General features: G+C 38.1%; 1 protein-coding gene across 17 annotated transcripts in view; it reads left to right on the top strand.

Annotated features, from left to right (window-relative positions):
- ABI3BP (ABI family member 3 binding protein) overlaps positions 1-11,767 on the top strand; it is a 241,368-nt gene extending 229,601 nt beyond the window's left edge. For 9 of the 17 annotated variants that reach the window (XM_034657432.1, XM_034657442.1, XM_034657426.1 and 6 more), the window contains 5 exons: positions 7,067-7,146; positions 7,898-7,927; positions 8,558-8,719; positions 9,946-10,068; positions 11,271-11,766. In XM_034657432.1, coding sequence (XP_034513323.1) covers positions 7,067-7,146; positions 7,898-7,927; positions 8,558-8,719; positions 9,946-10,068; positions 11,271-11,386 — 511 coding nt within the window. In that variant the 3' untranslated portion in view covers positions 11,387-11,766. Of the gene's footprint in view, positions 1-7,066; positions 7,147-7,897; positions 7,928-8,557; positions 8,720-9,945; positions 10,069-11,270 lie in introns of all 17 variants that reach the window. The other 8 variants (XM_019797322.2, XM_019797325.2, XM_034657414.1 and 5 more) reach the window with 3 other exon arrangements.
- The last annotated feature ends 1,051 nt before the right edge of the window (positions 11,768-12,818 follow it).

Genomic DNA, 12,818 nt, shown 5'->3' with positions numbered 1-12,818 from the left:
ATTCTTTTGTTCCTTTATTTCCTCTTTTGTTCTCTTGCGATTTGATGATTTTCTGTAGAGGCTAGCTTTGATTGGTTTCTCTTTATCTTCTGTGTATCTACTATAGGCTATTGTGGGGGGGTTTTTTGTTGTTGTTTTTTAATTTAACCAAAGAAGTGAAAGGTTTTTTTTTTTTAATAATTTTTATTTTGTTATGTTAGTCACCATACAGTACATCCCCAGTTTTTGATGCAATGTTCCCTAATTCATTATTTGTGTATAACACCCACTGCACCATGCAATATGTGCCCTCCTTAATACCCACCACCGGCCTATTCCGATCCCCCAATCCCTCCCCTCTGAAGCCCTCAATTTGTTTCCCAGAGTCCACAGTCTCTCATGGTTCATTCCCCCTTCTGTTTACACTCCCCTTCATTCTTCCCTTCCTTCTCCTATCGATCTTCTTGCTATTTCTTATGTTCCATAAATGAGTGAAACCATATAATAATTGTCTTTCTCTGCTTGACTTATTTCACTTAGCATAAATCTCCTCCAGTCCCGTTCACGTTGCTGCAAATGTTGGGTAATCGTTCTTTCTGATGGCTGAGTAATATTCCATTGTATATATGGACCACATCTTCTTAATCCAGTCATCTGTTGAAGGGCATCTTGGTTCCTTCCACAATTTAGCTATTGTGGACAATGCTGCTATGAACATTGGGGTGCATATGGCCCTTCTCTTCACTACATCTGTATCTTTGGGGTAAATACCCAGTAATGCATTTGCTGGATCACAGGGTAGCTCAATTTTTAACTTTTTAAGGGACCTCCACACTGTTTTCCAAAGTGGCTGTACCAACTTAGAGGCTATTGTTTTTGTTACCATGAGGCTTACACAAACCATTTATGACAGTGTATTTTAAGCTAATAACAACTTCAAACACATATAAAAGCTCTACACTTTTATGCTTTCCTCTCCATGTTGTATTTGATAGCAAGATTTACTTTTTTTACATTGTTATAATCATTAACAAATTGTTGCAGCATAGTTATTTTTAATAGCTTCCTCTTTTAAACTTCACATTAGAGTTATAAGTGATTTGCCCCACCATGATTACATTAGAATATTCTGTATATAACTATGTATTTATCTTTACCAGTGAGTTTTATACTTTTATATGCTTTCTTGTAACTAATTGACATCCTTTATTTTCAGCCAGAGCTCTCTTTAACATTTCTTATAAGGCCAGTGTAGTGGTGATGAATTCTCAGCTTTTGTTTGGGAAACTCTTTATCTCTCCTTCAATTCTGAAGGACAATTTTGCTGGGTAGTTTTTTTTTTATTTGTTTAACTTTAGCATGTTGAATATGTCAGGTCCACTATCTTCTGGCGTGAATGTTTCTGCTGAAAAATCTGCTGATAGTACTATGGAAATTCCTTTGTATGAAACAAGGTGCTTTTCTCTTGCTTCTTTTGGGTTCTCTCCTTGTCTTGAACTTTTGACAGTTTAATTATAATGTGTCTCAGTGTGGATATCTTTAGATTCTCCTATATGGAACTCTCTGGACTTCCTGGATCTGGATGTCTGTTTCTTTCCCCAGGTTAAGGAAGTTTTTAGCCAGTATTTATTTACATAAGCTTTCTCCCCGTTTCTCTCTCTCTCCTCCTGGGACCACTATAATGCATATCTTGGTCTGCTTGATGGTGTTCCATATGTCTCTTAGCAATTTTCACTCATTTTCATCCTTTTATCTTTTGGCTCCTCTAATTAGATGAATTCCTCTGCCCTGTCTTCAAGTTTGCTGATCCTTTGGTCCACTTCATCTAGTCTGCTGTTGAACTCCTCTAATGAATTTTTCAGTTCAGTTATTGTGTTCTTTAGCTAAGTGATTTCTGTTTGATGACTTTTTAAATAGTCTCTCTTTGTTGAAATTCTAGCTTTGTTCATTCATTTGTCTTTTGATCTTGGTAAGCATCTTTGTAACTATTACTTTGAACTCTCTGGTAAATCACTATATCATTGAGATCTGTTTCTGTAGATTTTCCTTGTTTTGTTTGGCACATATTCCTCTGTTTCTTCAATTTCCTTAATTCTTTATTCATTTCTGCACATGAGGTAAAATAGCCACCTAACCCAGTCTTGATAGAATGGTCTTGTGTAGGAAATGAATCTCTTGAATCAGCCCAGCCCAAGTTCCTAGTTGTCCCTCAAACCACTGAGGTTGTCCAAGCCACCTGCTTTGTTGTTAGTGGCTCTCCATAGCTGAGGGCACTCCAAAACCCATCAATGTCCCAAAGGTGAGAATTGCAATCAGCACCTGGATGCAGGCTAATTATCAACTGGACCCTCAGATAGCAGCTGGGATACTATGTACTTAATCCCCCTTCAGAGAGACACTGAAAGATGGACATTTTTGCCTGCTCTCTTTGTGCTAGGCCCAGGATATAGCCAGTAGGAATGCTCCTGTACCTGTTAAAAATGCTCTGTGTGCTACAATATTATGGGACTCAAGAATGCAAGCCCCATTGGTTCTGAGAGCCAGGCAACTGGGGACATCCCTTAAACAGCAGCCACAAAAGCTGGGGTGCCAGACATTTGTACACTCCTTCCAGGAAGATACTGGTGACTTAGTTTTACTGTTGCAGCGGGCTGGAGAGAAGGGATGAGGAAGGCGTCCACCAGTTTCCCAGTCTCTGGTGAAAACTGTAGCCAGACAGTACATATGTGGTATAGTTAGAAACCTCACCCCCAAAAAAAAGCAAAAAAAAAAAAAAAAAAAAAAAAAGCTTTTAGTATTTGGGAGAGAGTGAGTGAGAGAGGACAAGTAGGGTGAAGGGCAGATTAGAGTTATAATCCTGCCGAGCGGGAAGCCTGATGTGGAATTCGATCCTGGGACTCCGGGATCATTACCTGAGCTGAAGGCAGATGCTTAACCAACTGAGCCACCCAAGAGCCCTAAAAAATTTTATTTAAATTCAATTTAGTTAATATAAAGTGTATTATTAGTTTCAGGAGTAGAATTTAGTGATTCGTCAGTTGCATATTACACCCAGTGCTCATTCCATGAAGTGCCCTCCTTAATACCCATCACCCAATTACCCCATCCTCCCACCCACCTTCCCTCCAGCAAATTTGTTCCCTATAGTTAAGAGTCTCTTATGGTTTGCCTCCCTGTCTGTTTTTATCTTATTTTATTTTTGCTTCCCTTCCCCTATGTTCATCAGATAGCAGCTTTTAAAGTCTGCAAGTAAACCTCTTTCAGGGAAGACTGGTATATGGGAGGTTTTGCCTGTTCTGTCTGTGCTGAGCCCTGGGGGTTTAGATGGTTAAGAACTGCTTCTTGGCTACAGTCCTGTGGGACTTATGAATGGAAGCTCTATTGACTTTTAGAACGAGGTGTTTATGGGCCTCATCCCTCATGTGGGAGTCTTAAAAGTTGGGGTACTAGATGTGAGGTCCAAACCATTTGCTCCTCATGGAGAAGCTGGGAGTTGAGGCTTTGCTCCCAATTACAGGACACTCTGCCAGGAGCAGGGTTTATGGAAAGAGTGTTTCTAAGGCTTTCCTACCCATGTCGATGTGGGTGTTCTTTCATTTGCTCAATGTGTATGAGCTGCTTGCTAGTTTCTGGATCTTTCAGAGCACGCTGCTCCACGTGCAGCTGTATATATGATGTGCCTGTGGGAGGGGAGGCACTCAGGAGCTTCCTATTTCACCATCTTAGTCAACTCTCCTCCATTTTCAACTATTTTCACTATTTCTTCTGTTAAATCCATATTTCTAGACTGACCATTTCTCAAAAAAGGCAAAATACATCATTTCCCTGTTCCATGTGTTTGTTTATGGCAATATCTCCTAGAATCCCTCGCCATCATCTTTTGCTTCTATGTGAACTCCCCTATCTGCCATATCGTCTGTCTCCTTTTACTCCTTTCCTTTGTGGCATTCCTTGAGAAATGCATCTTTAGAATAGATTATTATGGAAGATAATATTTTTGAATTCTTGTCCAGAAATATTCTTGTTTTACTGATACTCTTGTTTAGGTGGACACAGATTTTAGAATAAAATGAAGACTTTTGAAGGCATTGTTCTGTTTTGTCTTAAGTATTTTATGTATTTTAGAGATAGAGAGGGAAAAGCCAGGGGGGAGGAGGAGAGGGAGAGGGACAAGCAGACTCCACACGGAATGTAGAGCCTCACGTGGGTCTCAATCTCACTGCCCTAAGATCATGACCTGAGCTGAAATCAAGAGTCGGATGTTTGACTGAGCCACCCAGATGCCCCTGTTCCACTGTTTTCTAACTTCCAGTGCTAAAAAGTCAAATGTTAGAAATTCTGAGTCTGGATCCTTTGAATGGGACCTATTTTCTTCTCAGAAACTTTTACGATCTTGTCGTTATCCCAGAGCTCTAAAATTTTTCAATTTGTCTGCTTTGATTAGTCTTTTTTTTTTTTTAATTTTTGCTGAGCATATAGACCTTTTAAATCTGGAAACTCATGTCTTTCAGCTCTGAGAAATTACTTTCTAGGATAATTACGCACCCTTTCCTCTCCTCTCTCTTCTGGAATCTACTAGTTAAGTGTTATATTCCCTAGAACAATCAGATTTCCTTATTTTTGCTCATTTGTCATCTGAGTTTTTGTCCTAATATTTGTAACATTTAAACTTGATCTTCCAAAACTTCTAACGTTTTATTCTACTTTCAAAATGTCTTTTCTGAAAATTTTTAATAGCATCCTATTCTTATTCCCTATGTGAAATCAGTATTTTCTGAGACATTACTCTTAGACCTTGAGTGTTATAAATCTCATGAGAGAATGTGCTGAGAAAGATTTTGCCACTTCAAATATTTTCTTTGTATAGGGTTTAATCACCCCAAAATATATGCCTTTTAGTTTCCCTACTGTTAATTCAACTTAGTTTTAAGCGATTTCTTCAAAACTTGTCAAATATCATAAAGTGTTGGCAAGAAACAGAAAAAGTAGCTTATGAACATCTGTAGCCATGCTACAAATGGAGCTGAAGTGTAAATAACTGTGTAATAAAAAGACATGGAGATGATTCCAGCAATCAGAGTTGGCCATAGCACAAGGTTTTTGGCAATGGCTGGGAATGTGGAATGCATTGCCCACTTAAATCAAGGTCCAGATGCTTGTAATTTCTTTTTTCCAGTTTCCATTCACCATAATAGGGTGTGTGTGTGTGTGTGTGCACGCGTGTGTGTGTGTGCAAGGTCCTCTGGCCTCTGGGCAAGAATTTAATCTTTAGAAAATATCCCATGCCCAAACAGCTTATGTACATGCAATTTATTTAAATGAGTGACATGGATCCTTTTATATCAGCATTCTCTTATTGCAAATGATAATGGCACCTTGTATCAGTTAAGTTTACCAAATGCTTTCATGTGTAGGTCTCTCACTAAAAACCCTGTAAGCTTTAATCCTTATTGCACAGTTTGTAAAAGCAGACAGTAATAGTACAATGATTAAGTCTCATTGTTCTTAACCGAAAAATAGGTAATACTGATCTTGTAGCATGTTACGTTACTTTATATATGTACAATTAATGTGTCTGATATATAGCACTCAAAAAGTGGTTACCTTTGTTGTAATGCTAGAATCTGTCATCTTATAGATTCTAGCTGTATTGTAATGCAATGCCTCAGTAATCAAGAATCTGATTTCCTGGAGCTCCAGAAAGTTCTGTTACTGCTCCACTTAGTACCCTCTGTACCAAATAGAGCTGTCATCCCTCTGTTTTTCACTCATTTATAAAACGTATTTCCATCTTTTATGTGTTCTGCATTCTTATTCAATTACAAACTTCTCAAGAATGGGAATTATCTCCCAACAGCCTTCTACAAATTTGAGACGCAATACTATCGGCTGACTCAAGTTGGTTTTACACTCAAAATTATTTTTCTGCTAAGTCTGCCATTGAAAAGAACTCTTAATTTCAGGCAAATGGCAAACAGCTTTACTGCTTGAATTTCTTAAAAGGATTTGCTCTACGTAGTCTATGAATGAAGTGTGTCAAATATTGCATAGCAAGTTAACACATAATTCTTAGAATCAAACATACTTAGAACGAACACCAAGGGATCTAGGTTTATTTTGTGTTTTGTTTTTTAATGTAAAAAGTCAAGGCCTAGTCTGTATGAATCTAATTTGTACAGGAAAAGTCAGTTCTTGTGCCCATACTCTTCATGGTGATACTACCATTTCCCTATTTGGAGATACGGCTTCCTGTGACCCCCGAACACCAGAGTTCCAGGAGATAGAGCCAGGAAGTCCTTACAAAGAAATACTTTCACGTCACCTGTTCCCACAGCTTAGTCTAGTAATTCTCAAATGCCAGTGGGTATAGGATTCACCTCAGGAACTAGACCCCCTCAAAAAATTGATTCGGTAGCCAAGATGAAGCAAGAAATCAGCATTTTAAACAAACTTTCCCAAATGCCACTCTATCATGTGATTCTGACACATGTAGTTCAAACCCCACAAGGAAAAACATTGCCTAAGTCTGAGGCCGTACCCCGGGCTAGGGTAATAAGAAATAAAAGGCAACTTTCCATTAAGTAGCTAAAACATTTGAAGGAAAGAGAGACTCCTCGTTGCTGGCATTAGCCTGGGTCCACCACATACCTCTTTCCTATATGTTCCTTACCAACTTGCCTAGTTCTTTTTTTTTTTTTTCTTTTTTTAGATTTTTACTGGGTTTTATTGAAATCATGGTTCTGGTTAATGAAAGTATCTCAAAAAATTATCTATAAAAAGATTAATAGGAAAATATATGTAGGGTTACATTTAGTCCCAAACTGCCTGCCTAGTTGTTTCTACTAGTTAACTGTCTTTTTAAAATTCCAATCTTTTTTATTAACTTAATCCTTGTACAAAATATTAGACAAGGTGTTTGGAAAGTAAAGAGTTTATTTCCCCAGGCTGCTTCTCAAATATATGTGTACTCACCGTCCTCAAGGTTTCTAAATAGAATCAGGAAGGTTTTCAGTATAACAAAGGAAGGTTGCTTCGTACCCCTGAAGAATATATTACAATTTCTTTAAAAAATTTCTCTCCTACACAGCTATGAATTCCAGGTGAAACCCAAAAACCCACTTGGAGAAGGCCCAGCCAGCAACACCGTGGCATTCAGTACGGAATCAGGTAATCCCATCAACAGTAATTCCCAGCAAGGGTGGAAAGGACCACAGGGTTTTGCCTAAGGAGCTTCTTTGAAACCCAGCTAAATAAAGTGTATAAAGCGTTTCTTGAATTTTGAAAAAGCAAACTGATAAAGGTAGCCTAAAGGAAACACTGCATATGTTTTCTCATTTATTTTGATGTAAAAAAAAAAAAAAAGGCATTATCAGTTTAAAAGATAAAAAGTATAGTATACGCAAAAAACTAGTGAATGAATGCTCCTCTGTATGCTTAGAATCAATGCCTAGACTCGAAATATCAGACACGGTACATCCAGAAAGGGAATTCATTTGATAGTTTTTTTGATAAGCAGCTGTGAAATTTTCTGACCTCGTACACTCCAATTCCTTTAAAAGATGTATCAGTACTCAGCATTATTTGTGTCATTTTTACACCAAATGCACTTCATGGCATTTTGGTGATTTTACCATCAATAGTTTCTGTCTGAATCTCAAAGAGGAAGCTTTAAAATGCAGTGAGAGCTTGAAGAGCAATAAAGATTCCAAAAGATACAGCTGAGTACCTGGCAGGAGACTGTTCAACAGAAAATAATTCTAAAGCAAAACACACTTTCAAATTCAGTCTTTAGCAAGAGTGTAGCACTTTCCAAGTCAGACTTAACCATAAGCATCCCTCTTCTTCACTATGCCACGGGCACCCTGGCGCTTACTTACCTAATGTCACATCTGACTCTGTGTTTGCTCTTTCTCTTCAGCGGACCCAAGAGTGAGCGAGCCAGTTTCTGGTAAGTACTGTCTTGGTGTGAACACAACGACATGCTTTTCTAAACTAATTCAATTACACAGGCATGGCAGAATTTTGGTCTTGATTTCATTTTAGTCCATTTAGTCTTAGAGTATCAGCCAGGTGGGAAGTAAGCATTCCCTAACCTTGAGTACCTACAGTGTATGGGGAACAAGTTGGACATTTTGAAACTCGCTTTCATTCATGCATCAGGGCAGCTCAAAATTTCTGTACAATAAGTCAAGATATAACATCCTCATTTTCACTTTTAATAACAAGTCACATTAAAGCATCTGTTTAAATTATATACCATGCTACCGAAAAACCCCACAAAAAAACAAAACCCAAAAATCTAAATTTGCTCTAAGGGGATGCTATCTACATCGAGCCCTGCATAGGTTCTCTGAAACCTAAACATACTGCTTATCTCACTATTGACAGGAACTGAAGTGGGAGTTTCTATGTTTAAACTTTCATGTTATTTTGGCTCCAATATTTAGCATTGGAGAAAACTAGGTATCAGCATGTTGACAATGAACTTTGCAAAAAGCTTTTTAAAAAACAATTGAGGACAGCTCTTCAATACCCAAAATTGAATACTAAACTCAAAGTCTGTGTTTTCCTTATGCAGCAGGAAGAGATGCCATCTGGACTGAAAGACCCTTTAACTCAGACTCTTACTCAGAATGTAAGGGCAAACAGTATGTCAAACGGACATGGTATAAAAAGTTTGTAGGAGTGCAGCTGTGCAACTCTCTCCGATACAAGATTTATCTGAGTGACTCCCTCACAGGTAAGCAAGGCTACTGGCTGTTTAAGGCCTTCAGGGAATGCCTTACAGCGTTCTGTAACTTGGCCTCTTCTGTGGATGGCTCCAGGGACTGAGGTGTGATATAAACACGGCTCTTCCTTTCAAGCAAGACGTTACCGGAATGCTTAGCCTGGGATTTGAGGCATGCTACTAGAATGTAAATAATGAAAATGCAATATGAAACAAAATCATCAAGGCAAACCTGAATGTAACGGCACTTGCCACACTGAAGCTCAGTTTTGTTACAGCCACCAGGAACAGAGAGGGTACTGATAATAAAATGTGTGTATGTAACAATAATCATGGAAGGAATAGGGCATATTTAAGATTTAAACCTCCCGGAGCTTACAAGATCAAAACACGTGACCGCAAGAGTGGTAACGCCTTGCTCCAGACTCAGTGGCACTGTTATCTTCTCTTTTGTATTCATACAGTAAACATTTTAAACAAACAAGGCTGGCCCCAGCATGGAAAGGTAGACATCTGGCCAGTCATTCAACAAATAGCTGCTTCGTTCAGAGGTTTTCTAGGTACTAAGGACAAAGCAGTACACAAAACATATTCTTTCTTACAGTTTATAATTTAGGAGAGACAGACCACAAATATGTAAATAAAAACTGCATGTAGTGCTTTGAAGAAAAATTAGAAACGGTGAGAGACAATGGGCAAGTGGAAGCTTCTTAGTTAGGATGGCCTCTCTGAAAAGCTAACGTGTGTGCTAAGAGGAAAACTATGAGGAGGAAACACCCCAGCAAAAAATCTAGGGATGAAGCACTAGAGGTAGAGGGGAGAGCAAGGCAAAGGCCTCTGCTGGAACGTGCCTCGCCAGCGGCCCCGGCGTGGCTGAGGCGTACAAGGGGAAGGGCAGGCAGGCAGGCAGACTCAGGCAGGCTCTGACACCATGTAAAGATTTTGGGTTTTCTTTTGAATATAACAGGAGACTGCAGGAAAGATTTATGAAGAGTAACATTATCTTAGCTGCATTTTAAAATGCACAGCGGTGGGGGGGGGAGGAGGGAAGGAGTAAGGGAGAGAGGAAGGAGTAAAAGCAATAGTGGTGGCAGCTGAAGATGTCCATAGCTCAGTCAAGGGACACTGGTGGCTTGAACTAGGGTGAAGGGGGGGTAAAGTACAAAAACAGAAAAGGCTCTATCTGAAGAAATTTGAATAGTTAACACTTCATGATCTTTTAATTTCTTGTTCTTTAGGAAAATTTTATAACATAGGCGATCAGAGAGGACACGGAGAAGACCACTGCCAGTTTGTGGACTCGTTTTTAGATGGACGCACAGGACAGCAACTCAGTTCTGACCAGTTACCCACCAAAGAAGGTATGTTTTTTGAGCCTCCTCCTAAGCAAGAGGATTTTACAAATTAACACAAAGAGAATTCAAGCTGAGGAATGCAATCACTTTAAAAATAATTCTACAGTACTACTGCTCTAATTATCTGACTAGAAAAAAAGACTTTCCTGTTAAGACCTTAACAGAAGTTTCTCAACTTTCCTCCCAGTCCCTAAGACTATTCCTTTAGAGTAAGGGACATTACACACGGACAGCTATAGACATTCTACTTCAAGACAGCACTTCAGTTTGCAAAAACAGCTACGGAACAGTAGTGTTTTCCCAACCTTAAATCACCTCTATATTACCTTATAGTTATACAGAGCACACAGGCATTTTTTTATTCCCTTATTATTTGCTACATAAATATAATTAAAATAGAACAATTCTGGTGAGTATTAAATAACCACTGTAACTTGCTAAGGACATATTAGCACTAAGCTGCTCCTTGAGGATTTATAAGATTGAACATTTAATCCTTAGCCACACAGGGCAAGCGAGAGTATATTAAATGTCGGTATTACGCAGCAATCACTAGGAGGTTTCTGCATTATTCTGACTAGTCTTTTCAGCAGTATTTTTGTTCAGTGGCATCTGAGTCCTCTTTTACTATGGCTGGTGTTTTATCTGCGAACCCGTTAACAGGACACTGAAACACTGGGTATGAAACATACTGTAAATTGTGTATACCGCCAAAACATTTTACATTTGCAGCAAAAATTTTAATCATTTAGTGTAGAGTCCTTGAAGGAAGATTTCACCTGTTTAATTTTTAGAAATTTAACATTCTTAGAACTGCCCTTCTTTTGCTTCCTAACATTGCAGTAAACAGCACCTTTACTCGATCAGTTCTTCATAGACCATGACTAGTCCGGACTGTGCAGAGACTATACTGAACGTGCTCAGTCACACTCAAAACACAAACCCCTCCGACACCTGCCCCTTTTCAGAAGTCTCTCCGACGTTACCAACCAGCTCACCCCACCGTGGTAAGGCACGGTTCAGAGGAGTTTCAGGTGCCCCCCGTGTTTAGTCAGCCATTACAACCCAGGCTCTCTGTTGCTCTCCATTTTCTAAAATACTTCGCTTCACCTAGAGTGACATTCAGCCATTCACTGACACCCTTCAATCTGTGAGTGGTGAGGGCAAAAATATAGCAGCTATTAAAATAAAATTATTTTCCTCCTTAGGCTATTTCAGAGCAGTTCGTCAGGAACCTGTCCAATTTGGAGAAATAGGTGGCCACACCCAAATCAATTATGTCCAGTGGTATGAATGTGGGACCACAATTCCTGGAAAATGGTAGATGCTGCAATCAGGATCAAAAGTGCCTTCCGTTTTATCATGGCAAAAAAATAATTGGAAACACTATAGTATTTGTCACATTCATTTAAAGCTGTTATGTTTACTATGTATTAAAGTTTAGTAGCGATAGCAGATGTTTATTAGAAATATTGCTGAGAATATTTATCAGGTTTTACAAAACCATTCTAAGAAAACAAGATATTGACATTAACAGAATACATTTTTAGGGAAGCTGGCTCCCTATTCATGGTATTTTAAGAGATCATTTGTATATTATTTATCACTCTGTTGTAATGATGTTTTGAGATACTTTTATAACAAATTTAACATCAAAAACTAATATACTTTTAAAAAAAATACTTTTATTAAAATGTATTCTTCTTACTGGTGAGTTAATTCCATAAATCTCAACTTGGTTTAACTTATTAGATCGAATTATCTTGAGCATTTGTATCTGGGGGAAAAAAGGTCCTAATATTCATGTTTATTTAAACTTCAAATTTTTAGTAATAGCTAAATAGCTTTTCTGAAGCATTTCAACAGTTAACCATTCATGCCAATATCCATTTCCTTAAATCTTTGCAAATTACTGAGAAGACTAAATCATTAAATTTGATTTCAGCTACAAACCAAATAGAATATCTGACCTATTCAATTTCAAAATATACATTTTGTTCTTTCTCTGCCCATAAATATGTTACAATGTCTGAATGTACTTTGTCAAACTATCCCTTTAAGCAGGATTTGTCTTGATACTGTTGTTACTATAATTCTAGTGAAGCTCTAAGTAGAGACTGAATGTGAAGTCCAAGCACAAAAGTAATGCATGCCATCCCTATCATTTTACAGGCTAGGTACTCTGTTTTTAGACCTCTAGGAATGAATGTTTTCGTAATTTTGTCTAACTCAACCTGTAATGAAAATCTTTTTTATTTTAAAAAAGTCCTTCATTCGGGGAGGGACATGGGAATACTGCACTGCTGCCCTCTTTCTGAAAGGACCTTTCCTCTGCTTACCCTTCAACATGCTTCAAGTTTATCGATGCTACATTTTGTATTTTTCAAGCAAGTATAAACTCTGCAATAAAGAGATGTAGTTTTTTTAAGACTGACTTCCTCATTTCTGAATGATTCACTCTATAAGGAACATTACAAAGTTATTCAGGATCTACCCAAACCCCCCTCGTATCTGTTGTGTTTATATGTCATTTTAATTTAACTTCTCTGAAATCTATTTTAAAGAAGTTTCATTGTTTTAAACCAATGATTATTAAATGCATTTCTTTCAACGTCAGGGCAAAAATCAAATGGCACCGTGTTTCTTGGAACAGAAAACTGTAAGTTAAAATGCCTATACTTCATTTTGAGACCAAGCAGCAAGAATAATTTTTTTCTCATGTTAATTTAATTTAGTCATTAACATATACAAGACCA

Source organism: Ailuropoda melanoleuca, chromosome 1 (genome assembly GCF_002007445.2).
Source record: "Ailuropoda melanoleuca isolate Jingjing chromosome 1, ASM200744v2, whole genome shotgun sequence".
Taxonomy (NCBI): domain Eukaryota; kingdom Metazoa; phylum Chordata; class Mammalia; order Carnivora; family Ursidae; genus Ailuropoda; species Ailuropoda melanoleuca.
Note: the sequence above shows the minus strand (reverse complement) of the source record. Positions and strands in the feature narration are given on the sequence as shown.